Source organism: Rhinatrema bivittatum, chromosome 4 (genome assembly GCF_901001135.1).
Source record: "Rhinatrema bivittatum chromosome 4, aRhiBiv1.1, whole genome shotgun sequence".
In the NCBI taxonomy this organism is placed as follows: Eukaryota; Metazoa; Chordata; class Amphibia; order Gymnophiona; family Rhinatrematidae; genus Rhinatrema; species Rhinatrema bivittatum.
The window spans coordinates 434,151,202-434,176,976 of NC_042618.1; the positions used below are offsets into that span (position 1 = coordinate 434,151,202).

Below are 25,775 nucleotides of genomic sequence, written 5' to 3' on the forward strand. Positions count from 1 at the left end.
AACCAGCAGATGGAGACCGAGACAAATGGACTCACTGATGTTAGACTTATAAGCATCTATACTGACTTTAGCCTACTGGTATTCTCTGTCTCTAGCAAATGGTACAAGTGTGCAACCCATGCTGTGGATTGAGGGCTGGTGGCTGATTTGGAAGTTGTTTTGTGTTGCTCCCCAAGGTGAAAAATTAGTTCTCCTATCTTCAGTTGAGCAGTTGCCCTAGGATGGGTAGAGTCCTAAACAAAAGAAAGAAGCAGCAATAGGCAGCTCCTGAGATGAAAACTGTGTGCCGGACCCAGGAGGTCTCTGGACTGGGATTTTCTTGCCCCTACGGCCTATTTCCACCCCCCCTTTCCCTGTCTTATTACCTGCATTTCCCCCCTGGTCTCCTGACTGGGACTGCTTTGCTGTTTTATAAGCTAATAAAAATAAAAAAAAGAGGCATAAGAATTTCTGAGCACTGCAACAGACTACATCAGCTTTGCTATGAAGGAGATGATTGTGTTGCAAGGGGTCATAATTGCTCTTCTCTGTCCCACTGAGGTGCTGTGGAGGAGCCAGGGCAGGCCATAATGGCGATGGCAGAGTGCGGGAAGATACCATACTTTGCTCAGGATGTGCATTTGGTTGATTACTTGGGGGGGATGACAGAAAATGCTACGTTTCTCTCAGTGGTAAGGGACGCCTTCCTGGGGGGATCCATGATGGTAGAACTGCAGCGGCAGCTTGCAGATTTTTGCCCAGAGGGGTTAGAACTTGGTGCAGCAGCCATTTTAACACTGTGTGGAAGTGAGGGAGAGTCAGGCCCTTCTGCTTTTGGCGCTGAAGTTCAAGCCCATTGGGGAGTTGGTGTTGGTTCCTTAGTCAGCTGAAACCTTAGTGGTTGCTTCTCTTCCTATGCCTGTTAGACTGCTGGTGCTCTGGTTAGGCTGAATTTTCAAGTGCTTTCAGCAAGCCTTTCAATTGTGTTCAGTCCATTTCTTATATTCCTTCTGATTTTAACAGCCCTGCAGGAACTGAGACCTTAAAATAAAAAAAGCCCGGAATGGATGACATAGGAGTTTTGGAGGAGGATGAGTTTTCCAGAAATTTTCTGTAGATGAGTTTAAAAAAGAAAAAAAAAACAAATTCTCAGATGCTGTTTTTACAGGGGTTCTGGAGAAAGGGGTAGCCCCCCCCCCTTCCTCCCAAAGGTGAGAATAGTGAGGCTATGCTCCATCTCCTTTGTACAGATGATTGCATTCCTAATTGCATAGTCCATGCATTTGCTGAATATAGTAGAGGTAAATAGGAGGATCCTATTTTGGACATCAGGCTAATAAAGATTTGGTGATTCTGGAGTGGGTTTCTCCAGAGGCCAATTTCAAAGAAAGATGCTTCTTGGCCAAGTTCTATCCTCTGGCTTTACAGGACTGGGACACACTTTGATTCTGAAGGTTGATGCTCTGGTTTGTTCAGTCACAAGTAAACTACCATTCCAGTGGAAGGTGGAGCCACCTTGTAGGAGGTACAAGTTAGTATCTGTCTTAAGGCTGTGTTTGGGGCTACCAATATGGCACTGCAGATTGTGGCTTGCTCTTGTATTGCGACTAGGTCCGATTTTTGTCCAGTGCAGCGCATTCAAGAGGTTTTGGTGGATGAGTCACTTCTGTTGGAACCAGGAATGACGCACCTGGCAAACATCTCTTTTGATTTGAGGAATGGTGTTCTTAGTGGCAGCATGAAGGCTCCTTTGGCTGCATAATGAGCGTGCAGATTCTATTTCTAAGGCCTGGGATTAGTCTAAAGTACCTAGACTTCCTGAGGACAGACTTAGGTATACTTCCTGGTCTTTTACAGCCCAGAATCAATTTTTCCTGACTCTGGATGTTCTAGACAGGGACGGTTGGGTTCTCATAGATCCCAGTTGTTTAGTATATATCAGTTTTGTCCAAGAGAGGAGGTGAGGATGGCTCTCTGGGTCAGTTGCCCCTCATGAATTTGGGGGCCCGGTTTCTAGAAAAAAAAAGGACATTTGTCCAGGTTCTCGCAGAGTTGAGCCCAAATCACTTCTGAGCATTGGGTTCTGGAGGATATGCAAGAGAGCTACACCTTGAATTCCTCCAGCTGATTTCTGGTGCTTTTATGATTTTCACTTGTCACTCCACACTGAAGTGGGAAGCTGTCAGGACTTTATTGGATCAGATTATCAGCTTGACGGCAATGATGCTGTTTCCCATGACACAGTGGGACCTGGAGTGCCATTTGATTTATTTCATGATGCCAGGAAGGATAGAGCCTTCCATCCCATTTTGGATCTAAATGAGATCACAAATTCTGTAGGTGAGATCAGTCACTCTTGTGGTCAGACAAGGGGAATTTCTGACCTTGGACCTTTTGGTGGCAGATTTTCATATCCCCATAAGGAGGGTACACCAACAATTCGTTCATTTTGTATTGCTGAGTAAGCAATTCTAGTTTCAGGCTCTTGTCTTCTGGTTGACCACAGCTTCAAGATCCTTTTCCAAGGTAATAGTAGTGGTAGCAGCACTACAGGAAGAAGACTTTTTGGTTCACCCTTATCTAGATGATTGGCTGATAAGGGCTAAGTCAGAACAGGAGAGTTTGTTGGCCACCCAGAGAGTAGTACAGTTCTTGCAGGAGCTGGTTTGGGTTGTCAATTTTTCTAAAAGCAGTTTGATTTCCTCCCTACCACTACAATATCTTTTTGATACAAAGCAGTTCCACTGTGTCTGTTATCGCAGAAGGTTCAGAAGCTGCAATAGTAGGTTCTTTGTTTTTTGGACTGCCCAGAGCCAGATGAAGTTATCTTCAACTACTTGGTCCCATTGTAGCAGCCCAGGGTTTGGTTTCTGAGAGAGGGCTCATATGAGATCACTACAGAGGGCTTTGCTATTCAGATGGGTTCCACAGCTCAAGATTATCCCATATGTCTCTCAGTGCTGAAGTTAGTATGAAAAGGCTTGAAGTGATGTCTGAATCCCATGAGAACTTACTCATGGGAGAGGAGCTCAGGTTCCTGGCCTGAGTGTCAGTGATGCTGATGCCAGCCTAACAAAATGGTGAATTCACTCTTTGAGGTGCTTCGCTTAGGGCTGATGGAGGAATGTAGAGTCGCCATGGTCTATCAAATGTTTGGAAACTAGGGCTAATTGGATGGCTGTGCAATATTTTGCCCTGTCAATCAGAATAATATTCAACAATGCCACAGCGATGGCATATGTGGATCAACGGAGAGGCACAGAAAGTTGACAGTTAACGAAAGAGGTGGTAATGTTTGCCTGAGCAAAAAAACATCTAAAGATGCTCTTGGCCTTTCATATAGTGGGAGTGGGGAAGAAGCTTTTCCATAATTTCAGCTGGCTGAATTCATCTCTGCCAAGGTCCCCTTTAGGTCTTTTTCAATCAATCTATAAGAGAACTACTTAAAAACTCAGGTTTTCAAACAACCGACAAGAGATCTATATAAGAAAGAGACAAGTTCAACTCTAAACATTCCTCGAACCCCAAAGAATTACCCCAATGAATAACACAAATAATACCCCAAAGAACTCATCAATTCAATTTCAAATCCTTGGCAGTCCAAAAAAAAAAAAAAAAATCAATACCCAAGCCTATGTTTTTATGCCTATGTTTTTTATGCCTTTGCCTACATTAGGCTTTATATATTGTATCTATGTTATATTCCCCATATATTTATTTCCAAGTTATTTCTTCCTGTTCATTGTAAGACAATTACTTGTCACTGTTAAAGTTTAAAATGTAAACCGAATTGATCAGTAATTCTGTTATTGGAAAGTCGGTATAGAAAAGCTATAAATAAATAAATAAATAAGAACATGGGGAGACCATAATCCAATCTCTTAGCGGCCGAGCAAATTCTAAAGCTTAACCTTGTTTTATTACGCTTAAGACCCACTGGTCCGACGTGATCTTGGTCCACTCCTCATAGAACAGAGCCAGCTGGCCCCTTATCACTGGAACCGAGGAGTGGACCAGCCTCGCATCATTGGGTGGATTTGGCTCCATCTCTGTCTGACCTATGCCCTCGAAAGCACTGGTTCCAGGATGGTTTTCTGCCCAACGACTGCCTCTGTGTACTCCCTGATGCTCTGAGTGGCCAAAATTGCTGACTCCCTCTGAAGCGGGAACAAGGAGGAAAGGAACTTTTTTCCTTTTGGCTTATCTTCAGGCAATTTATGGACCTTATTCTCACTGAGAAACATGATCATCTCCTCCAAGTCTTTACCAAAGAGCAATTTCCCTTTAAAGGGCAAAGCTCCCAACTGAGAATTGGATGAAACCTTGACAGATCAATTCCTCAACCAGAGGAGTCTTGGCCGAAACCGCCATCATAGTGCTGGAGGAGGTCCTGATGAGATCATACAAGACATTCGCACTATACGCCACTACGGCCTTCAGCTGCTCTGCCTGTTTCATCTCAGATTCAGACAAGGACCTGTTAGCCTGTAACTGCAACACCCAGCGTAAACCGTCCCTCAATATAAAACTGCTACACACAGTAGCTCGAAAACCAAAGGCAGACCCCTCAAAAATATTCTTGAGGTGCACTTCCAACTTCCTATCCTGAAGGTCCTTCAGAGCTGTAGAACCAGCAACCGGAATGGTCGTCTTAGTAATAGCCGAAAAAAATGCATCCACCTTCGGGACCTTCATAAGCTCAAGCATATCCTCTGGCAAAGGATACAACATATCCATGGCCCTAGTGACCTTCAGGCGTGTTTCAGGAGTATCCCACTCTCTAAACAGCAATGTGCTGACCAACTTGTGAAATGAAAAAGACCTTGTTGGACCCCTGAGGCCAACCATGACCGGGTCCACTGCTCCCAATTCCAATTCCTTTCACGGGACCTCTATACCCAGTTTCTCCAGAACAGCAGTTATCAGGGGATCCAGCTCCTCCTTGTGAAACAAATGTACACCTTGGGATCATCGCTGTTGACGGCCAGGCTCTTCGACAATGCCTGATCCAGGTCCTGATTCACCATATCCAGATCCGACCCCAGAGGGTCTTGCACTTGCCGATCATCTGCTTCTGTAGCTTCGGAGGAGCTCGCTTCAGCGGGTGGCAATGCTGGGGCCCTTAGGACTTGCCTGCCCAATTATGACCACCACATCCAAGGAGGGCCTGGATCTCTTTGCCGGCCTTATTGAAGCCCCCTTTTCAGCCTTGTGCCGCGCAGCCTTCTTGGCCTTATAAGCTTTGTGTAATAAAAGAACAAAATCTGAGGAGAAATTAGAAGAGGCATCCAAGTCCTCCTGTGGGTCCTCCTCACTTCCTAAAGGGAGCCCCTCAGTGTCTGGACCTCCCCCGGAGGTCCTCACAACCAGAGATAAAGGAGGAGGGAATCCCCCTCCCCCTCCGCAACCTGTGCAGCAGCCCTGAAGTTGGACAAGATGGCCACCATTTCCGCGCTTAGGAAGGGATCTCCGGTGGGCTGCTGCGCCAGTAAGAGCCTCCCAGGCTCATGGCGCCTGGTCGACTTATCTGCTACCGTGCTCCCCAAAGTGCCCTCCCCACTGGAGAGGCATCAAGAGCTTTTGCCGTTGCGCGAGTCTACACAAGCTGAACCAAGCGGTATGAAATCCGGTGCCGGGCAGTGAGAGCAGAAAAGCCACTACAGGAACGGGGAAAAAAAACAACTGAGCCGGAGTAAAGATGTGCCGTTCCACGGCATCCCCTATTTGCTCTCTTGTTGAATTTTCTTTTTTTAAACAAAAACTTTAATAAGTAATAAAGCAAGTCCATCCTTCAGGGCGAGGGAACCGGGACCTCAAGTTTTCAGCCCTGTTAAGCGATGAAGGAGCGAGCAACAAAAGGGTCCCTGACCCCCCTGCTCGCATGCCTCATAAACAGTGAGGATGGCCCTACAAGGATCTAACAACCCCCTGGGAGGCAAGCACTCCTAAATCCTGTAGTCTAATTCCTTTTTTTTTTTTTTTTCAACTCAGACTGCATTCTTTGCACCTCCACCATCTACTTGAGACAGAGAAATACTGAGGGACTGCAGCTGGCACCTCATGTGCAATGGGAGTAAAACTTTCTTTGTCTCCATCTGCTGGAGGGGAGGCAAAACCCAGGAGTCTGGACTGATCTGGGTAAGCACAGGGAACCAGTTGTAGGGGATGTAAACATTAGGATGGAATACTAGAAAAAAGAGAATTACAGTAGTCCAGTCAAGATGGGACTTAGATGTTGGCTAATTGTTAATGCCCATGGTAAGAAAGGGCTGGAAATAAGATATTAAGAAAAATTGCAAATGTTGAGATGTAGTTTCTTAAGCAGTGTGATTAATGAAGGAAAGGGAGGAATCAAAACTGGCTCACCAGATTCTTTTGCCGCAGAGGATAAAAGGTGAGCAAAGAATCCCTGGAGCCAAATAAGAGGGCAAGATCAAGAAGACACAAGGTAGTTGGGGGAAATAAGTAATTCCTGTTTTTCCTTTATTCTGTTTGGACAGCAGGAAATCATCCAGCTGAATATGGCATAAAGTTATGTAAGAGAACAGAGAAGCCGAGGAAGTAAAGAATGCTAAGCACCATCAGCATAGAAGTGATATTGGATGTCGAACAGTATGGATAGGGAAGAGAAGCAGACTGAAAAACTCCAGGGTGAGGGGCAGAAAGCTTCCTATGCCAAAAAACTGAAGGGAGAGAGGTAAAATGAAAAGCAAGGGCACACTAAACAGGCGGGGCAACTCTGGTCCTCAAGGGTCTCTAACTAGTTGGGTTTTCTGCATATCCCCAAAGCATATGCATGAGAGAGTTGCATGCAAACTGCTTCAGTTGTAATGCAAATCTGTCCCATGCATGTTCATTAGGGTTATCTGTGGGGAAAAAAATAGTTTGATTCATTTTCAAATCCAATGAATATTTCCCATATTCATTCCAAAATTTACATTTGCTATGTTTGTTTTTGGAACCTTTTGCACGAAGATGCCATTTTATGTTCATAAAACTGAATTTTATATACATAAGTTGAACTTACATGCATAAAATCTAATTGTATGTGTATAGAAATTTATGAATGTATTGCTGATAATGAGCGGTACAAATGTGCATCTCTGATATTTATTAGAATTATGTTTAAAACCCAACAGATTATGGTTCCTCGAGGACCAGAGATGCTCATTTCTGAGCTGAAGAAGCTAGGGTGGAACGCAGAGTAGAATGGCAGAGAGGTTAAGCAGGGTGAGGTTCGGGGATTGTGAGAGCTGCACTTTGCCAAAAAGAGTGGAAGGAACAGAGGGAGGGAAATGGCCAGAGGTGAGACTGCGGTGTTCAGAAGAGAACTAGGAAGCCATTTCTTGATGGGCAGCATACTCAAGCTGTTCAGAACTGAAAAGAAGAAAAATCAGGCCAGCACTTCATCTAAAATCTCTCAAGTTTGATCCAATCAAAATGGGTGAAAAGGAGCTGGAAAAAGTCTAAATTTGGCCTAAAATGTGTACTGATTTTTCTTCCTTTCTAAGTGCTGAGAGAGAAAATGTTTTATATTTGTGGCTGTTTTGGACATTTAGAATCTATCATTATGTTCTGCAGATTGGGATAAACCCGGGCTTAATGGCAGCCTACAAAGGGCATCATTACCCTGGACCTGGAAATCACTTCTGTAAGCTTTCTTTTCACTTTTTCATTTAGTTCTTTCCCCATTTAAAAAAATGCAGTATACATTATACTTTGCTTTAAGATAGTTCTCACCCGCTGTACTGCTGGAGACATTGTTCAAATAGAGCTAATATACCGTATTATGGAATTTTACATTAGAAATGTCTGTTTAAAAAAAGAAAGCTGGTAGAGAGATGCCTGATTTTTGTCCAGTATTGCTTAGGGCTCTGCAGTGTCTATAGGTAACAATTTCAGGGCCACTAAAATAGGTGAAGCTCAGCTTTAGTGAACTGGTTCCGCGGTCTCCTTGGATTTGGCTGTCTGAAAACAGAAACCCATGATCAGAGCAAGTGGTTCAGAATTTTCTGCCAGATAAACCCAGCACAAACTAGGCCAGCTGTCCTAAGGGAAATATCTTCCTAATGTGAACAGACATGATTTTGGTAATTGAAGATCTTTGTTAAAGAAAACAGATCATATTCAGTCATGTTCCATATATGTCTTATCTGACTAATTTTGGATATCTGTGGCAACAGATCTGATTCAAACTTGCCAGGCTAACAGGGACCAGCCCAGTGGATTTCTGCTTCCCAGATTATCTGGGATGTCTTGAAGATTGGGGGGAAGTCAAGGTCATTGCTTCAGGATCACCTCTAGAAGCTCAGTTTCAGGGTCCATCGTTGTAGGGTTCCGGAAGGAGCCCTGATGCACGTTCCCTGGCTCAGTAATGTCACTGCAGTGACTAGACTAGAAACATTTGGGCCGATACAGTAAAAGTCGCGGGAGAACGCACAGGCCACTCTCCTGTGCACGCGATTTAGTATTCAAATGAGGGCCCACGGTAAAAAGAGGCGCTAGGGACACTAGCACATCCCTAGCGCCTCTTTTTTGACAGGAGCAGCGGCTGTCAGCGAGTTTGACAGCTGGTGTTGACAGCCATGGGTTCGGAAACCGGACACCGGCAAAATTGAGCGTCCGGTTTTCAACCCGCGAGCCGCCATGATATTAAATCGCAGGATGTACAGAAAAGCAGTTTTTACTGCTTTTCTGTACACTTTCCCGGTGCCTACCTTTGGGTAGGCGCTAATTTCTGAAAGTAAAATGTGCGGCTTGGCTGCACATTTTACTTTTTGTATCGGGCGGGAATAACTAATAGGGCCATGAATATACATTTGCATGTTGCGGGCGCTATTAGTTTGGGGGGGGGTTGGCCGCGCGTTTTCCACGCACTATTACCCCTTACTGAATATCGGCCCGATTGTGGAGTGGGGGATATAAAAACAGAAGGAAAAATCCCTGAGTAGTTGCACATGAAGGTTCTTGGCGCCAGATCGCAGCCTTACGTCTGACTGAGCTAGAAGTCCAAAGTTGCAAAAGGAAACTGCTGGGTCAATAAAAAACAAAACAAAACACCCCATCCCGCTACCTCCTCCCCACCCCCAAAAAAAAACAGTTCAATAGTTTGTTTCCTAAACCCCATTTTCTTACTTTAAAATAAAGGGTCTCAGTGAAATGAAATAGGAAACCAGGACTGTCAATATGTAAAATTAGTAAATTTATTTTTATGTATGAAAAACTGATAATATGCAGTGTTCTAAGTACTGCATGTTGTGAAAACCCAATAAAAAATATATCAATGAATAAAAAGGCTGAGGAGCCTTCACTAAGCAGGATAGATATTGTAGCTTTCTATGACTGACATATCAAACTTGAACAAGGAGATTTCATTCTTTGTGGTGTTTTGGAAAGCATTACAGGATGAAGGCAGTTAAAATCTTGTTTTCTGCTTACAGGGAAGTGTCTTTTTATGTCAGGACTAAGTGACCAACAGTTGAATCATCTAGATGATCATACTTTACCTGAGAAGTATGGAATTGGATTTACTAACATGGTAGAAAGGACAACCCCAGGAATCAAAGAACTCTCCAGGTAATGACACTATATGTGGCGTTTGTGCCTGACCCCTGTGCTCTCATCTGATCTTATAATGAATGCTGTTTCTCTTTCTTCTATTTCTTTTTTATAGCAAAGAGTTTCGGGAAGGAGGGCGAATTCTCATGCACAAATTGCAAAAATATCAACCCCGAATAGCAGTGTTTAATGGAAAATGTGAGGTTCCTAATAATTACAGTTCTTAGAGTCACTTTTCTTCTTTAGAAAGTTGCATTATATTTGTAATACTCTGTGTTTTGTTTTAGGTATCTATGAAATTTTTAGTAAAGAAGTTTTTGGCGTAAAAATTAAAAACTTTGAATTTGGGCTACAGCCACACAAAGTTCCAGATACAGAAACTGTAAGTATCTGCTGGTACAAACCTAAAGAAATTATGGGCTTTGAGCATTAGGGTTTCCTTTTGGGCAGTAGACCCTCCCCAATCAGGTCAGTGGATTCTTGCCTCAGCAGTCAGGAATGTGCAGCTCCAATCCTAAATGGCCTCAAAGCAATCTAGTTTTCAGAATAACTGTCAAATCAAAATTAATCTGTTTCTTGGACCAAATGTATGCACATATATCTCATTAATATTCATTCTGAATATCCTGAAAATCAGACCTGTTTTATGGACTTTGGCCCATGACATAGGACCTGCTTCTGTTGGTATGATAGTGCAGCCATGCCAACATACTGAGCATCTTCATACATAATTGGAAGGGTATTTTAGTAGTGCATTGTCTGCAGAAGATCTGACCTGTACATATTTTAATTGGAAGAGATCAGCAAACTGTATTGTGTTTGTGTGTTTTTTTTTAAGCAGTACAGCATTAGATTGCCTCTGTTTTCAATGTGGTGTATTTTCAAATACATGATTGCAGCTAATCTAAAAATGATCTGTTTTTAAAACTTTTTGTTTCTCTCCAGCTTTCTAGTTAGTTAAAATGATGTATTTTTTAGAAGGTTGTGTAGGAGCTCAAAACTGTTTTATATAGTATGGGTATTTTGCATGTGGAAGAAAGTGTTCTGCTATTGGACAGACATTTGGCTAAAAATGTGAACATGACAGAAGAAGCAGAATGTACCTCCTCAGGAATCAAACTGATTTTGTGTGCGGCCTGAAGGAGAATTATACAAGCCTTTTTCATTGGCGAAATGTAGCTACGACTTCTATCAACAAATGATCACAAACAGCTGTATAACAGTTGGAACAACCAGTCAGGCACATGCAATAATATCTGTTATCCCAGGACAAGCAGGATGATAGTCCTCACATATGGGTGACATCACTGGACTGAGCCCTATCACGGAAAACTTTCTGTCAAAGTTTATAGAAACTTTTGACTGGCACACTGAGCATGCCCAGCATGCCATGATCCCTTGAGCCACGGGGTCTCCCTTCAGTCTTCGTTTTTCCGCACTGCAGTTAGCATCGCGGTGAAGAAGCCCTGTGTGATTTCTTCACATAGTTTTTCCTCAGAGAAAAATAAAAAATTTCTCAATTCATCCCCTTCATAGGGGGTCTCCCTGTCTCCACTGGTCGGTGAGTACTTTCTTTTTCCCGGTCGATTCCGGTTAAAAAGATTTTTTTCTGTCAGAAGGTCGTTGACGGCTGTCCGGCCTTCACAATGGCAACGGGTTTTAAAAAATGCCCGAACTGCCCTCGTACCACGTCCATCACCGACCCGCATGTTGAGTGTGTTCTGTGCTTGGGCGAGACTCATAATGTATCCACCTGTTCACAATGTGCCGAGATGACGGCCAAGGGCAGACGAGTCCGTCAGGAGAAGATTGAACATATCTTCCATATTCAATTAATGCCATCGACATCGACTCAGTCGTCTTCGGCTGGAGCGGCCAAAAAGTTAGTGATTCGAAAGCGTCGTTCTGAGGGCACTGATGACCGATCAACACCGACTCCATCGCGGTCATCCATAAAATCCACATCGGTGCTTGAGAAAAGCACCGAGCATCGCGAGAAACATTGTCATCGACAGACGTCAACCCCCGATGTTGGATTGATTCCCAGAGCGCCCTCTATGCCCATCGAGCTGTCACCGAAAAAGTCTCAAGTGGAAGAGCCATCGATACCCTCGATGCCTCTCACTCCAAGGCGATCCCCACCGGTAACGGTGCCGGGTACCGCAGCACCCCCAGGGATCTGTGGAATAGCTGGTTCCGCCTTCACTGCCACCCCCTTTAGCTGCTCTGACCTCACCAGCTATACGGGAGGAACTGGATGGTTTCATCCGCCAGGCAAAGACGCTCTACGAGACCTTCAGCCATCGATGCCTGCACTGATACCATCACAGCCACCAATGCCTGCGCCGATGCTTGTACCGATGCCGGCACCGGACTTTTCACTCTTCGCACCGATACTCACAAAGCTCGATGCCCTCATTGATGCTCTCCTAAAGCAACCATTGCCATCGGGAGGGAAGACAATGCCTCGGGGGCTTCATCGATGCCCAACCCCATACCAGGACCATCTGGAATTTCTCGGCCAAGAACTCTGGTGTCTCCATCTGTGCCAATTTTTCCACCATCGATGCCACCAATGAAACCATCAATGCCATCGATGCCAATGTTTATTCCTCACTCTACTCCTCCACAACGTCCTTCATCAGACACCTGGGATGAGGGATACACCAATACTTCATCAGAGGATATATTGTCTGACCCATCCGCACCCGAAGAAAGAAGGAAGTCACCTCCGGAGGACCTCTTCTTTTCAAATTTTGTAAAGGAGATGGCAGGTACCGTTCCTTTCCAGCTAGTGGCAGAAGAGGACATAAGACAAAAGACCCTAGAGGTTTTACAATTTGTTGATTCTCCTAAGGAAGTTCTAGCAATATCTGTCCATGAAGTCCTGGTTGACCTACAACATAGGCTGTGGGAGCACCCCTGTTCAATCCCACCAGTGAACACCTGTTCAATCCCACCAGTGCCACCTACCTGGTCCAACATATACCAGGTTATCAAAAGCCTCAACTCCCACACCAATCTGTGGTGGTGGAATCTGCCCAAAAGAAGTCAAAGAGAATCTGACAACACTTGTCTACGCCTCCTGGCAAGGAACAAAAATTCCTGGATACTCTTGGCAGGAAGATGTTCCATGCTTATCTCCAGGATTGCGTCATATCAACTATATATTACTCAATATCAATGCAATCTATGAAAGCAGATGCAAGAATTGTCTGAGTCATTACCTCAACAATACCAAGATTCCTTGAATAACATCATCAACAAGGGTCTAAAGGTGGGCAAACATGAAGTCCATGCAGCCTATGACAGTTTTAAAACATCGTCCAGGATGGCTGCAATGGGGGATTAGTGCCCATAGGTGGACCTGGCTAAAGGCTTCTAAGCTCAGGCCTGAGATTCAGGAAAAGTTGGCAGATCTGCCTTGTACTGGTGACAACCTTTTTGGGGAAAAGGTATAAGACGCAGTGGCGCAGCTAAAGGAACATTCTGAAACTCTGCACCAACTCTCTGCTGTTCCAACAGAGACTCTTTCTTCTGCATGTAGAACAGTGAGGAAGGACACCAGGAAACCCTATTACAGGCCATGAAGCTACTATCCTCCAGCACCCCATGGTAGGACATCGAGACCAGCCCAGAGAAGTCAACCTAGGCAACCAAGGGCATCTAGGCCTCAGCCTCCTCCTCAGACAGGCCCAGCATCAGGATTTTGAAAACCTGCCAGAGGACAGCCACTCCACAACCCGATCCCAGATCTACCAGTGGGAGGTCGGGTCTCTTTCTTTCAACCCAATTGGTCAAACATCACAACAGATCAATGGGTATTATCCATTATAACACAAGTTTACCATCTGGATTTGCTCACAGTACCAAAAGACTCTCCACCAAAGTCTACTTGGATGCACAAAGATAATATCACTCTTCTGCAAACAGAATTATCCACCCTACTGAGAGCCAGGGCCGTGGAACCAGTTCCCCGACCTCAACGGGGCAGAGGATTCTACTCCCACTATTTCCTCATTCCAAAGAAAACAGGAGGACTACGTCCCATCTTAGACCTCCGAAATCTCAACAAATTTCTATGAAAAGAAAAATTCAGGATGGTTTCTTTAGGCACCATGCTTCCCCTTCTTCAAGCAGGAGATTGGCTCTGTTCTCTGGATCTGCAAGATGTTTATGCTCACATTCCAATATTCCCTCCTCATCGCAAGTTTCGGTGCTTCCTGGTGGGGCATCAGCATTTTCAATACCGGGTTCTGCCATTCGGACTTGCATCAGCACCCCGAGTATTCACAAAGTGCCTAGCAGTGGCAGCAGCCCATTTACACAAGGAAAGCATACACGTTTTTCCTTTTTGGGACGACTGGCTCATCAAAAGCTAGTCAAAACAAGGAGCTCTCAACTCTCTGAAGCTCACAATCAATCTGTTCCACTTGTTGGGATTTCTAATCAGCTACCAAAATTCCCACCTCATACCATCTCACCTACTACAGTTCATTGGAGCAGAGTTGAACACCACAATATCAAGAACCTTCCTCCCAGAGGACTGTGCAGAGACACTCTCCACATTAGCGAAATCTCTGCGCACAAAGAAAAATGTGACAGCCCATCAGTTTCTAACTCTGCTCGGCCACATGGCCTCCACAGTCCATGTCACTCCTATGGCAAGATTGGCCATGAGAATAACACAATGGACATTAAGATCACAGTGGATCCAAGCCATTCAACCACTGTCGTCTCCAGTTCAAATAACCCACCAGTTACGTTCATCTCTCCTCTGGTGGGTGAACACGAATAACTTGCGCACAGGCCTACCCTTCCAGCAACCAGTTCTGCAAGTAACCTTAACTACAGATGCGTCCACCTTAGGTTGGGGAGCGCACATAGACAATCTCCAGACTCAAAGTACTTGGACAAAACTCGAAGCAACATTTCAAATCAATTTCCTGGAGCTTCGAGCTATACGTTATGCTCTATATGTGTTCAAGGACTGCCTTTCACACAAGACTATTCTAATACAGACAGACAATACAGTAGCCATGTGGTACCTGAACAAACAAGGAGGCACAGGCTCGTACCTCCTCTGCCAAGAAGCCACACAGATTTGGGACTGGGCCCTGACACACTCCATGTTTCTCCGGGCCACTTATCTAGCAGGCATACACAACGTTATGCTTAATATCAAATCCTCATCATTTCAAAAAAGCTCTAAAAACATTCCTCTTTCAACAAGCATTTAATACTTCCACTAAGCAACCCCCTGATCATAAATGAAACTTCATCTCCCAAATTTCTCTCATCAGTTACATGTCACTTTAACTTCTCCCTTCCCCTATCTTCCCATCAGTGTTCTTTAAGGATATTACGATTCGTCCCCTCTCGTTCCCCCTTTTTACCCTCCCTGCCCTCCTTGCTCAAGGCACGCTACCTTTATTTTATTTTAATTTTAATTAATAATTTGTTTTTAGCTAGTTATCATCTAGCTATTTAGTCAAATTTATGTATTTAAGTTTATTTTAGTTATATTTTATTTTTATTTTTAACATGTTGTAAACCGTTTTGATAAAATTTTATTTTAAAAAACGGTATATAAATACCTTTAAATAAATAAATAAAATAAACGTAGTTGCAGATCGCCTCAGTCGTCAGTTCCATCCCCACAAGTGGGTCCCTGGATCCTTTGGTAATGACCAGAATATTCCAATGCTGGGGTCAGCCAACAATAGACCTCTTTGCATCCCAACTGAATCACAAAGTGGACAGATTTTGTTCCCTATACAAGCAGACAAACAAGTTAGCCAGGGACGCCTTTGCTCGCCCTTGGAATTCAGGCCTTCTATGCGCATATCCCCTGATTCCACTGATAACTAAAGCTACAACAAGACAAAGGGGCAATGATACTCCTAGCCCCATATTGGCCCTATACACGGTTCCTACATTTATTTATTTATTTATTTATTTATTGGCTTTTCTTTACTGACATTCGTAAGGCACATCATGCCGGTTTACATTGAACTGAAAGGAGGAAAATACAATAAAACAAAGTCAGGGATTAGGCAGGAAGGGGAGAAAAGGGAAAGGAAGGTGGAGGCGAAAGGAAGGAAGTCAAAATCAGTAAAACTGGGTACATAGCAACTATGTACCAGACAGAGTGGTCCTACGTACTCACCCAAAATTCCTTCCCAAGGTGGTTACGGATTTCCATAGTCTTGCCCACATTCTTCGCAAGACATCACTCTCACCAAGGTGAAAGAGTTTTGCACACCTTAGACTGTAAACGTGCACTTGCATATTACCTAGACCGCACTGCAGTCCATAGGAAATCCACCCAGCTCTTTGTTTCTTTTGATAAAAACAAACCGGGTAAAGCAGTGGGCAAACAAACTCTCTCCAACTGGCTAGCAGATTGTATAGAGTTCTGCTATGAAAAAGCAGGCCTTCCTCTCCAGGGACAAGTAAAGGCGCACTCAGTAAGAGCAATGTCAACCTTAGTAGCACACTATCGTTCAGAACCAATTGCTGAGATTTGTAAGGCTGCAACATGGAGTTCTCTTCACACCTTTGCAGAACATTACTGTTTTGACAAGGAAGGACGACAAGATTCAGCCTACGGACAATCTGTCTTAAAGAACTTATTTCCAATATAATCCCAACTCCTTCCACATCCAACCTGCTGTGATTTCAGGCTGCCTCATTTTTTCCAACAGTTCACCAGTTGTTCTGCCTCTTGCACAAGTTATGTGCTGTTGGTCCAAATAAAATATGACTCAGCCTGTAGCTTGCTAATCACCCATATGTGAGGACTATCATCCTGCTTGTCCTGGGACAAAGCAAAATTGCTTACCTGTAATAGGTGTTATCCCAGGACAGCAGGATGTAGTCCTCATGAAACCCACCCACCACCCCGTGGAATTAGGTCCGAAAAGTTTTATTATTTTATTTTTGCTAATGCGTATTGCTACAAATGAGACTGAAGGGAGACCCCTTTGGCTCGAGGGATCATGGCATGCTCAGTGTGCCAGTCAAAAGTTTCTAGAAACTTTGACAGTTTTCCGTGATAGGGCTCCATCCAGTGACGTCACCCATATGTGAGGACTTCATCCTGTTGTCCTGGGATAACAGCTATTACAGGTAAGCAATTTTGCTTTCCAGACAGAAGAAACAGGAGTGTAACCTGCAAAGAGATGTGAAGTGTTGCCACCATTTAAAATGTTAATCAGTTGTGCGACTCTTAACAGCCATTGGTAGGTTTTTGCTGTTCTTTTATCAGCTGTGTATTTATTTGCTGTCTCTTGTTGTGTGCAAAGCTCTGTTACGTCATGCCATCATCCAGCGCAAGATGTGCTCAGTTTCCTCGTGCACAGGATAAGGTTCATCATTACATCAAGCTGAAAGACTTGAGGAACCAACTGAAGGGCATTGCACAAAATAGAGAGATTCAGGAGGTGGAGTATACCTTCAACTTACAGCTTGCACAAGGTATGCTGTTTGCTAGTATTCATTTATAACTGCTTCTTTTAAAAAAAACCCAAAAAACTGCCACCTCTCCTAAGGGTGCTTCATATTTATCTACTCTGCTTGCACTAGAATTTCTGGCAGAAGTGGTGTTGCAGAATGTAGAATGTAACTAAAGTATGAACTATAAGCAGAAAAGCATCAGACTGACCTGTAGCTTAATATTACGTAAACAATGAAGCCCACCTCTGAGGGTCAGATTGTCTTGTAACCTGGAAGTGAGTGTCTTACACTGCACAGGAAGTGCACTAAGCTTTCTGTTGCTGCACACCTGTTGTGGCTTATTTACTTTCTACAGTGACTCTGTTTTAAGCATGCTGCTCTGTAAATTGTATAACATACCTACGCTAGAAAGGCTGAATAGTAGTAAAAGATTGACAGCCAAGATAAGATTAAGTGTAGAGAAAGTTACCAATCATATAGGAGAAACATACAGAACAGTGAGATTGGGTCAATTGGCAAAAAAAAAAAAACAATTGATAAATCTTATGATGCCATGCCTGTCAGCAGCTGCATTGGTTCCTGTTTGTACATATGAAGTTTTTTTATAAACCCAGTGTATGGTCGGTGGATACTTACTTAAATGACTACATTTTTGCTTTCTTAGAGGATGCCAAGAAAATGGCTGTCAAGGAGGAGAAATATGATCCAGGGTATGATGCAGCTTATGGTGAAAATCCCATACCCAATGAAAGTGCAGTATGTGACTTCTCTAATGGCACAGGTAAAATAATGTATATGCATTTAACATTCTTAATTAGTTCTTCTTCTATCAATTTTTTAGCTCCTCACCTGCGTCAATATTTCAGTGGGTTGCTTTCCTGTATTATATTTCACTTGCTTTCATGTTTTGCCCCTTCAAATAGTGAGATTTTTCAACCTTAAACAGTGCATATTAATTGAAATGTTTTAAGGCCATATAATAGGTTCTGACTTTAAATGTGCAGTTTAAATAAACTTCTTAAGATTCTTCTTTTCCTTTTTGATTTTTATTTCATTCCTAAAGAGATAATAGTACATTCAATTTTTTTCTGAAAGTTGCTCCTAAGTTTCCACTCCACCATTATAATCTATCCCAGAGCTTCCTAAATCCAGTGCCCCGCAGTCAGTCAAGTTTTCAGGATATCCACAAAGGGTATGTATGAGAGAAGTCTGCAAAAACTGGAGACCTAGTTTATGCAAACTGTATCTCGGGCATATTCATTATATATATATATATATCCTGAAATCCAATTGACTAGGTAGGTGAGGGTGTATCACCAGCATAGGTTTGGGGAAGCCCTGATCACAGTCTTGTGAAGCAGGATTGGAGGTTAAACAGTTGAACACAGGAAAGGTATTTTTTATTCCAAAGAATATATAAAGATAGTGGGATCCTAGTTAGCCAGCTAACTAACAGGGTATATGCAGTTGCACCGCTGAATATACCCAGCTGTCTTAAAGATAGCCAGGTAAGTTTAGCTGGCTATCTTTAGGACAGGTCTGTGGCCTGACCAGAGTTCGCCAGATAACTTATCTGGCTAATGCTGAATATCACTGTTTGTCCGCTAACTTATCCAGCTAACGCCCCTCCTCCCTGGAATGCCCCCCACTTATCCAGCTAAATTCTAGCCGGATAACTGGTTTGAATATCGACCTCATAGGAAATAAAATGTATTTTGACATCAGAGAAAGGAAATGGGAATAAAGATCAAAAGAGAACATGAGAGAGCCAAGATAAGGGTAAGCTGATATTTTGCACAGTTTAGCCAGTGCTTATTTAATTTAAAAGAATCATATCTTTGTTATACTAATGATATCCTTTTTGCTATCCATCTATTTCATTTTCCAAATCCCTTTCTGTTTCTTCTTGGACTTTCACCCTCCAACTCATATTTTTCTTTTATCTTTTTCTTATTGGGTTGCTTTGTTCTTTTCATTTTCCTTCGATAAGCTGGGCATTTAGCCATGCATAGTGGGTGGCGTCGTCCTCGATATCACGGAGGCGGAGCTTTCTCTCTAAGCTCGAAGAGCTTTGAAGTGTGCATGAGCACCACTTCCCGTGCTCCTCGAGCCTGCCCCAGTTTTCATTTTCCGCAGCTCTACACAGATGTGTGTGATCTCTCTCTCGCCTCAGAAAATGACTACTTCAATCAAAAACAGAAGAAAAATGCCGAAAAGCCCCGGATTCAAATACTGCTCATGTGGTAAGATCATGTCGATGACCGACGGGCATAATTACTGCTATTTATGCCTCGGTCCCGATCATGATCAAACCGCATGCAGGGACTGTGGACGGATGTCCCCGTGGGCTAGGAGACAAAGAGCAGAAAAAATGGAGAGGCTCAGACAACATTCTGCCCCCTCTCCACCATCTGCCAGATCAACTAAGTCCTCCCTGGGTAAGCCAAAACCCCGGCAGGAGACCAAACGACGCACGCATTCAGCTTCGGAGAGCCGTGCGCCGCAATCTGCGTCATCCGTCGAGCGTCATGTCGGATATGACTCACGCATGGGAAAAAACTGCGTCGAGTCGATCACATTCAATGCATGCGTCGACAACATTGACAGCGTCGAAGGCCTCGAAGCTTTACGACTCACCCAATTCTTCTACAACGCATTCTGACGCAAACCATAAATCAATGACGCATCACGACGCGCCTCGAGAGCCTACGACGCATCACGACACATCTTTAAATATTTCGACTCATTCACCATCTAGTCATTGGAGAAGTTCCTCAGAACTCCAAAAAACAAGCCTGGAGATACCTGACAAACCACGGAAGTCAATTTCAAAGACAAAACATGTTCTTAAGCCTTCTAAGCAGCATTCGACATTCCTGCTAGAAGGGGCACACACTCCTTCCTCGGTATCCTCTGACATCATAATTGATGAGCCAACTGGGGACAGGAACTCTTCACTGGAGATAACTTTTTCTCAGTCTCCAGATCCAAAAAAGAGACCTCCATCTCAATCTCCGTTGTCCAGGACACCGGCCAAGCGACTTAAAAAGTCAATAAGGCCATCTGACTTCTCTCCTCGCCCAACGACTGAAGAAACAATGTCTCATATATCCTCTCTTCTTCATAGTTTCTTCAAGAGCTTACCTGCAAATCCAGATATTCTACCACAGGATCCTTTAGATCCCGCATCACCTGCTTCCTCACCACAAAATCTGCCATCTCAGACACATACCCATTCTCCTGTGTCATCCGCTCATACCATCTCTCCTCAAACATCTCTGGGAAGTTCCACAGATATTCCTTCAGACCCTTCACAGAAGCTCCCTCAGCCAACATCCCCCCCTCCCCCCAGAAGATCTTACTTATGCTAAGTTCTTAGAGAAGCTGGGGGCAGCTCTCAACATAGATACTCGCAAGATCCCAGACCCAAGGTCAGAAATAATGGGACTTCTACAGATGTTTGATGTACCATCTGAGCCTACTGCTCTTCCTCCACAATAGATTTTAGAAGGCCTCATGAATAAGGCGTGGGATACCTCGTTCCCCCAGTATCCAGGAAACTGGACTTAAAATATAGAATGCAGAAAACACCATATTAGTCAAGCGTTCAAATACCGCACAATTCCATAGTGGTTGAATCAGTGCTAAAAAGAGCAAAGAAGAACAGGCTCTTCTCAAATACGCCTCCTGGCAGGGACAACAAATTATTGGATGATTTTGCCAAGAAAATTTATCAAAATTCAATGTTAAATTCCCGTATAAACCCTCATCAGTTTTATAACATCCAGTATTTGTTTAGCTGCACTCAAAAGCTGCAACCCTTGCTTCACACCTCACAAGGAGACTCATCCTTACCTCAACCTTTCTTAGATCTATAAGAAGGTTTACGTCATTTGTTATGCACTTCCTATGAGACCTTCGATACTTCAGCATGCTCGTCAGCAACAGCGGTTTTAGCTAGGCGCATGGCATGGCTGCGAGCCAGCAGTATACAAGATGATATACACGACCATCTGGCGAATCTAGCATGTAGGCCAGACAACCTATTTGAAGACAAACTTCAAGAAACGGTCTCTTTAATTAAAGAACAAAACATCGCAATGCAGTCTTTGATGGCGCCTTTTGATACACCATCTACATCCAGGCATTTCCTTCCTCAATTCAAGAGAGGTTATTATTACCGCAGGCCATACCAGTACTATCAACCATATCAACCCTCCTATAAATCACAGCCCTGTCAACAGCAGAGGTCTCAACCTCAACAACAAGAACAAAGACCAAGACAGAGACCCCAGAGGCCACAAAAACCTCAGGCTACTCAACAGCAATCTAAACAATCTTTTTAATTTCACCTGCCACGACAACAGTTTCTGTAGGAGGAAGGCTATCTCAGTTCCATTCCCACTGGTCCTTTGTCACCACGGACAAATGGGTCTTGAGCATTATAGCGCATGGATATCATCTACGTTTCAGCTCAATACCGATGCTTCCTCACAATGTTCGCCCCAAAACTCCGATGATTCAGATTCCACCACTCCTACAAGAAGTATCTCTACTTCTTCAACAGAAGGCAATCCGGCTGGTACCTTCCAGTCATCGGGATTACGGTTTCCATTCCCAATATTTCCTCATTCCCAAAAAATCGGGAGGCTTTCGTCCTATTTTGGACCTTCGTGCGCTCAACAAATACCTTGTGAAAGAGAGATTCAAAATGACCTCTCTCAAGACAGTCCTCCCATTCCTTCAGTCAAACGATTGGATGTGCTCCCTCGATCTAAAGGATGCTTACATTCATATCCCGATTCACAACCGTTTTTGGCCATACCTCTGTTTTCAAGTTGCAAATCAACATTATCAATACCAAGTACGACCCTTTGGCCTTTCCTCAGCTCCAAGAGTCTTCACAAAGTGCCTTGCTGTTGTTGAGGCTCACTTTTGTAAATAGGGCATACACATTTTTCCTTATCTAGATGATTGGCTGATCGTATCTCATGACCCCCAGCTGCTACAGACTCACATAGAGAGTACACTCCACTGTCTCCACAACCTCGGATGGATAATAAACTACGAGAAATCTCAGCTCTATCCAAATCAGATCATTCAATTCATAGGGGCTGTAATCAACACCCAGCTTTCCAGAGTGTTTCTCTGCCGCCAGAAAGGATCCAAACCTTAAGATCCCTGGCTCAAACTCTATTACGCCGGAAGAGGGTTTCCAGCTCGTCAAGTTATGGCCTCAGCAATACATGTTGTTCGAAATACTCGACTTCATATCAGACAACTCCAATGGGGCCTCAAATCTCAATGGAGTCACTCACTCTACCAATGTCTCACATAGTACAGATTACAAACTTCATGAAAAAGGATATCCAATGGTGGCTTCAACCATCTGTCTTAGAGGAAGGAAGTCCATTTCAGCTCCTCCCTCATCAGCTCATTCTCACCACAGATGCTTCGACAAAGGGTTGGGTGCGCATCTTCTTCATCTACAGACTCAGGGACTTTGGTCCTCGGACGAACAGCACTTGCAAATAAATTTGTTAGAACTCAGAGCAATAAAAAATTCCCTGCTAGCATTCCAAACATGGATACAAGGGAAGTCCCTGATGATTCATACAGACAATCAGGTAGTGATGTTTTACACAAACAAATAAGGTGGGTCCGGTTCCCAGGTTCTTTGCAAAGAAGCTGTTCAAATCTGCAAGTGGGCGGAATGCCTCCACATCTTTCTTAAGCATCCTACCTCCCAGGCCTCGCAAATACCAAAGCGGACAAAACTCAGCAGAATTTCCATCCACATGATTGGTCCGCTCAGTCCAACCGAGGCAAAGCAAAATCTTCGAGTTCTGGGGAAACTCACAGACATAGACCTCTTTGCAACGGAAGGAAATCGGATAGTACAATTCTGCTCCCTCCTTCCCAGCAAGTACAGAACGTCACAAGATGCGTTCCTGATTCCCTGGAACAAGGGTCTACTGTACGCCTTTCCTCCATTTCCGCTAATCTCAAGGACAATCCAGAAATGCATAGTGGATGCGGCGGACTTAATCCTCATTGCACCCGTGTGGCCCAGACAGCCATGGTATGCATATCTTCCTCCGTATATCTGTTCGGGCCTCAATTCAACTGCCAAAGGACCCGACCCTCCTCTCCCAAAACCAAGGAGCCTTGAACCACCCAATGCAAGCCTCCCTTCATTTGACGGCATGGAGATTGAACGGCAAGTACTGAGCTCTTTACATCTCCCATCCAGCATTACGGACATTCTCATTGCAGCACGGAAGCCTTCCACCAGACGTAACTATGCCTTCAAATGGAAACGCTACGCTGCATGGTGTGCACTCCACAATCTTGGACCCCTTTTTCTTGGTTCCCCAGAATATCACTACTAACTTATCTGCATAATTTATCCCTTTCTGGGCTGGCAGTTGCATCTATTAGAGTTCACCTTAGTGCCATTGCAGCTTATCATCGCTCGCGGCAGAACTGCTCCATCTCATCTCATCCTTTGATTTCTAAATTTATGAAGGGTTTACTACGTTTACACCCACCATTTAAGAAACTGATAGTACTATGGGATATTAATTTAGTCCTGGAAGCATTAATGGGTCCACCCTTCAACCCATATCATCTCTCCCTCAAGTTCATAACATGGGAAGTCCTTTTTCTAGTAGCTATCACATCTGCAAGGAGGTTAGTGAACTCCAAGCACTAGTAATCACTTTTCCCATATCTTCAGTTTCATCACGATAAGGTTGTTTTATGAACTCACCCTTCCTTCCTACCTAAGGTGGTGTCTGCCTTTCATTTCAATGAAACAATCACCTTACCAGTGTTTTGTCCTAAGCCATACCGGATGAATGGGAAAAACTCCTACACACCCTAGATTGTAAACGGGCTTTGGTTTATTACAAGCACACTACTGAAACAATCAGACATTCTTCACAATTGTTTGTTTCCTTCAACCCAAACAACCCAGGCCAATCAGTTTTGAAACGAACGCTCTCTAACTGGCTGACGGCTTGTATCCAATACTGTTATTCTACCAAAACCACAACCCTTGTTGGTTCTGTTAAAGCACATCAAATAAGAGCAACGGCAACTTCCATTGCGCATATCATAAAACGGAAAATGTCATAATGCCTCTGTATCGCTCCTTGGTGAGACCGCACCTTGAATACTGTGTACAATTCTGGTCGCCACATCTCAAAAAAGATATAATTGCGATGGAGAAGGTACAGAGAAGGGCTACCAAAATGATAAGGGGAATGGAACAACTCCCCTATGAGGAAAGACTAAAAAGGGTAGGACTTTTCAGCTTGGAGAAGAGACAACTGAGGGGGGATATGATAGAGATGTTTAAAATCATGAGAGGTCTAGAACGGGTAGATGTGAATCGGTTATTTACTCTTTCGGATAGTAGAAAGACTAGGGGGCACTCCATGAAGTTAGCATGGGCACCATTTAAAACTAATCGGAGAAAGTTCTTTTTTACTCAACGCACAATTAAACTCTGGAATTTGTTGCCAGAGGAGTGGTTAGTGCGTTAGTATAGCTGTGTTTTAAAAAGGATGGATAGTTCTTGGAGAGAAGTCCATTACCTGCTATTAAGTTCACTTAGAGATATAGCCACTGCCATTAGCAATGGTAACATGGAATAGACTTAGTTTTTGGTACTGCCAGGTTCTTAGTGCATGGATTGGCCACTGTTGGAAACAGGATGCTGGGCTTGATGGACCCTTGGTCTTGACCCAGTATGGGCATTTTCTTATGTTCTTATGTTCTTATCAGGAGAGTGCCAATTCAAGACATTTGCAAAGCAGCAGCCTGGTCTTCCATTCATACCTTTACTTCTCACTATTGTCTAGACCAGCAGTCGGCAGCAGACTCCTCACTCGGTTCTGCAATTCTACAGAATTATGTTGGGCTTACAACAGCTGTCCACATTATACAGGTTTGCAAAAAAAAAAAAAAGAGGTGTTTTATTTAATAGTTCTTAATAAACAGTGTTTTCCTCTTAATATTACTGTTTATCATGTTTTTTGCATTTATGCAGCCTCATTCGCTTGGGACTCCCACTATGCATGGCTAAATGCCCTTGCTTATCGACGGAAAAAAAACAAAAGCAAGTTTGCTTACCGTAAACAGTGTTTTCCGTAGATAGCAGGGAAATTTAGCCATGCTTTCCCTCCCACCTCCCTGGACAGCCCTCACTTCTTATCACACCTACTCGACATTAGCTTGGAAAACCAACTGAGGCAGGCTCGAGGAGCACGGGAAGTGGTGCTGATGCGCACTTCAAAGCTCTTCGAGCTTAGAGAGAAAGCTCCGCCTCCCGTGATGTTGAGGACAACACCACCCACTATGCCATGGCTAAATTCCTGCTATCTACGGAAAAACACCGTTTACGGTAAGCAAACTTGCTTTTCTTTTTGTTTTGGCTTCTGTTGTAATTCATCCTAAATTTCTCCCTGAATATTTCTCTTGATCTTGCTCTCTAATTCTTTGTTGTGCTGATGCCACTGTATTTCTTCTGAACAGTCTGTATCTCTTCCTCCCATCTTTGCCTTCACATTCCTCCATTCCTTAGTGGTCAGGAGAAGCAGCAGGCCAGGCTGTGTAGACCTGATATTTCTGACAAGACACAACAGGCGATGCAATAAGGTGCGCCCAGCCTAGTGCATGGATTTACTCCCTGCTGGCCACATGTTTTTGGGCATGCTAGACTAGTGCCCGATACAGAAGGAGATTAGCGCGCCCAAAAACACACACCCTACAAA

At 43.8% G+C, this 25,775-nt stretch overlaps 1 protein-coding gene across 1 annotated transcript in view; it reads left to right on the plus strand.

Moving 5' to 3' along the window:
• Nucleotides 1–25,775, plus strand: part of TDG (thymine DNA glycosylase) — a 62,953-nt gene that overhangs the window by 19,438 nt on the left and 17,740 nt on the right. The window contains exons 4-9 of the mRNA XM_029601501.1: nt 7,561–7,630; nt 9,420–9,555; nt 9,653–9,735; nt 9,825–9,919; nt 16,845–17,016; nt 17,660–17,776. Of these exons, the coding sequence (XP_029457361.1) occupies nt 7,561–7,630; nt 9,420–9,555; nt 9,653–9,735; nt 9,825–9,919; nt 16,845–17,016; nt 17,660–17,776 (673 nt within the window). The remainder of the gene's footprint in view (nt 1–7,560; nt 7,631–9,419; nt 9,556–9,652; nt 9,736–9,824; nt 9,920–16,844; nt 17,017–17,659; nt 17,777–25,775) is intronic.